The sequence below is a fragment of the Alosa pseudoharengus genome, unplaced genomic scaffold, assembly GCF_046254945.1.
Source record: "Alosa pseudoharengus isolate Yale_2024_CS ecotype anadromous, Long Island Sound unplaced genomic scaffold, YU_APseudo_1.1 YU_APseudo_1.1_scf_12, whole genome shotgun sequence".
Classification (NCBI taxonomy): domain Eukaryota; kingdom Metazoa; phylum Chordata; class Actinopteri; order Clupeiformes; family Clupeidae; genus Alosa; species Alosa pseudoharengus.
This window is the reverse complement of record NW_027468587.1, coordinates 38,844,234-38,847,630: the sequence shown is the minus strand read 5'-3', so window position 1 is coordinate 38,847,630 and position 3,397 is coordinate 38,844,234. Positions and strand designations below refer to the sequence as shown.

Here is a 3,397-nt window from a genome sequence, read left to right as displayed (position 1 = left end):
GTCAAAGGAACAAGCCAACATCATCAGCAGCCACACAAAGCAGCAACATAAGTCATCTGCCTGGTATGGAGTACGGGCAGGGAGAGTAACCGCCTCAGCAATGCATGCAGTTGATGTTTGCAACATTGAGAAGCCGGCTGTGTCCACGGTGCGAAAAGTGTGCTACCCAACAGCACTGTTGACTACACAAGACACAAGATGGGGAATTGAGCATGAGGAGACTGCAAGGAGTGTGTATCAGGCCAAGCAAGCACCACACCACATTGACCTGAAAATTATGCTGTCTGGTTTCTGCATCAACCCTGAGTTTCCTCAAGTAGGCGCTTCACCTGATGGATTACTTCACTGTATCTGCTGTGGGAAAGGCTGCCTGGAAATAAAGTGTCCGGCAAAGCACAAGAACAACACTGTCCAGGAGGCTTGTGATGGTGACAGGGACTTCTGTCTCCAACTTGTGGACAACACATATCAACTTAAACAAGGCCACAGATACTACACACAGGTGCAGACACAGATCTTTGTGACTGAGTCCAAATACTGTGACTTTGTGGTGTGGACACAGAAAGATCTCGTTGTTGTCCGAGTCATGCCAGATGTCAGGTTCTGGGAGTCATGTCTGCAGAAGGCACAGGAATTTTTCCTGAAGGTTTCCCTCCCTGAGCTCATTTGCCGCCACTACACACAAGATGCCTCCACACTGCAGACCTCAAGAGTTATGGCTGTCAAATCTCCTAACACTGTAACAGTCCCACAAGTAAGAGGGCAAAAGAGAGCGAGGAAGAGGACCACAGAACATAAAGAGAATACGTGGTGCGTGTGCCAAGGGCCTGAGGAACTGGATGACATGGTTGCGTGTGACAACGAGAACTGTGTTAATAGTATTGAACATTTGTTATAAAAACATAGTATTTGTTATTGTTATAAGAAATTGCACTACATTTTCTATGCGTCCATTTTTTATTTGTAACCTTTTACCTTCAAGCATTCCAACTGCACTGCACCGTTCTGCACTGCACTGTGTTCTCAAGTTGCACTACTTGCAAATAAACACTGAAAAACATCTGATTGTCTGACACCTCTTGCTTTTGGGTATGGATGCAACAGACACTTATGGCTGAAAACCACTTACTTCTTAGATGTTAGCTTAGAGTATATTGTCAGTACAAATAAATTGTCAATTCAATATTGATCAACATTCTTTGTTTTAATACAGTACTGCAGAAACAGCAGAATGTTGTTGAAACCAATTTTAAAGTTAACCAATAATGATAAAGGAGAAACCAGATGCATTTATTTCAGCACAACACTAGGGCTCATGTTTGTCAGAGCACAACATACAGACACAATCTTATCAAGAAATGTCATGTCTTCATCCTTGCATGGCAACACCATGTGAATAGGTACTTTAGCTGACAAAATGGTGTACTTGTTGCGGACGGTTCCGATCACCCTTTCCACATGAATTCGGAGGTGGGCAATTTTTCTTGTGCTCTCCACATCTCTTGCATCCAGCTGACAGCGTCCTTTTGTGAAAGCTGGGATCTTTACTTCGGCACACATAAGTCCCACACTGTCCTGTATGTCAAAGCCGCGGTCAGCCAACACCAAATCCCCAGGTAACAGTTTGTCCAGAATCCCACAGTTATCAGTTACGTGCTTATCACTGACGCGTCCCCCCCATCCCTTGGAAATGAAAGAAATTGAGCCCTGTGGTGTAATACCAATGAGGAACTTCATAGTTGTGTTGTGTTTGTAGTGGGAATATGACTGAGCTTGAGCTTTAAGATTTGATGGTCTCTGTATGAATATTTCAAAACAGTCCAGAATAACAGCAACACGCTTCCCAAAGGCCTCCACAAACTGATGGGGCATAGTTGCATGCAACGCATCTCGCCCTGGCCAGTTAATCAAAGGGCTGGTGCGTGCATGCAGAACATTTATGGTGTCGCTGAAAGTTTTGGAAACAGTTTTTCTGTCTACAAAAAAGAGGTGGGCAATGTGTTGTATAGGTAAATTTAATCTAAGGCGCATTAGGGTCAGGAAAAGCATCTGAAAAGGTGACAATACTTTACTACTCTGTGTCATGTACGGTCCAGCACAGGCTAGAACACCCATGACAACTTCAAGGTGTGGAAGTCCAGTGTAGTATTTCACTTTGACGTTGTCATCCTTCAGGAAATTTTCATCCATTTTTCTCTGGCCAAGCTCACATTTCAGGGTCCTGTTCTCTTCCAGCAGCCGGTTGATTTCAGCACGCCGGCGCTGACAGAAGTCACATTCTATCAACAGTGTCTGGTCAGCTCCATCCTCTGCTGGTGCTGGTGTCTCCACTGTGGATCAAATAAGGAAATATTTTAGCTAAATGTGCATCATGCAGCTGAAACAGCAACAAAAGCAATATAAGGTCTTGTATCTGCTGGCTCTGTAAGGCTTTCCTGGTTGAACAAGGTCATCAATAACTGTCTCATCCATCGCAGGTGTACTGTCAGTGCTTTGCCGTTTTCTCTTTTCCTGTCTCTCATAGCGTGCAGTCTTTGTGGCCTTCATCTCAGTGTGGCCCAAGTGTAGTGATGGTGCCCAATCCGGATGTGAGTTGTACATTTCATTTGCTGGTTTTCCTGGTAACACAATTTAAAATTATTATCCATAGCGTGTTGAACACATATAGAACCATAATGTTATCAAAGATCCTTAATATACATATTATTATATTATATGATTACATTACATTACAAGACGGCTGGTAAGTGCTAGGATCAGCAAGACTTGTAAGTGGTGCTATGAGAGATGTTGTTCTCTAAAGAGCTGGGTCTTCAGGAGTTTTTTGAAAATGGAGAGGGATTGCTATAAAAATAAAACCGTGCATCTTTAACTTACCAGAATGAAAATGCAGGGAACACACTCTCATCGACATCGGGATACTGTGGAAAGTTATGTTCGGTCGTCTTACAGCCGCGATCCAAGCGAGCCGACGACTCTTCGTTATCTCTGACACCTGGTCTCCGTGGTTGCGCCTCCAGGCAGGAAAGCGGTGGAAAGTTAACCCATTTTCTATCTTTTTCCCATGGCGATCATGTGTTGCGCTGTTACAGCCCACAATACAGCAACGGTTTACCATGGTTGAAATGAAGTTACGGTGAAATTAATCAAATTAAAACACGGCTGAGAGGGAGTACAGTACGCAGTAGTCATAGGCAGTAGTCTGAGTAGCGGTAAAGGAGGCAATCAACATGGCGGCCACGCAAAGTAATTACGTCATGACGCCCACACCCTATTCGAAAATTATTATGAGCTAATAGCTTAACTTAGTAGGCTCAATGTTATATAGGTTCATGAGGAAAGGCTGTCAAATTAGTAGCAAAGCTAACTTGTGAAACGCATCACTCAGTAAGCTATA

At 43.7% G+C, this 3,397-nt stretch overlaps 1 protein-coding gene across 1 annotated transcript; it reads right to left on the bottom strand.

Annotated features, from left to right (window-relative positions):
* Nucleotides 1-1,290: 1,290 nt before the first annotated feature.
* Nucleotides 1,291-3,118, bottom strand: LOC143119707 (uncharacterized). Its single transcript, XM_076281322.1, has 3 exons — nt 2,878-3,118; nt 2,484-2,618; nt 1,291-2,330 (listed from the first exon to the last, which is right to left on the bottom strand). Exons 1-3 carry the CDS (start codon nt 3,116-3,118, stop codon nt 1,291-1,293), a joined length of 1,416 nt encoding a protein of 471 aa, XP_076137437.1.
* Between the last annotated feature and the right edge of the window lie 279 nt (nt 3,119-3,397).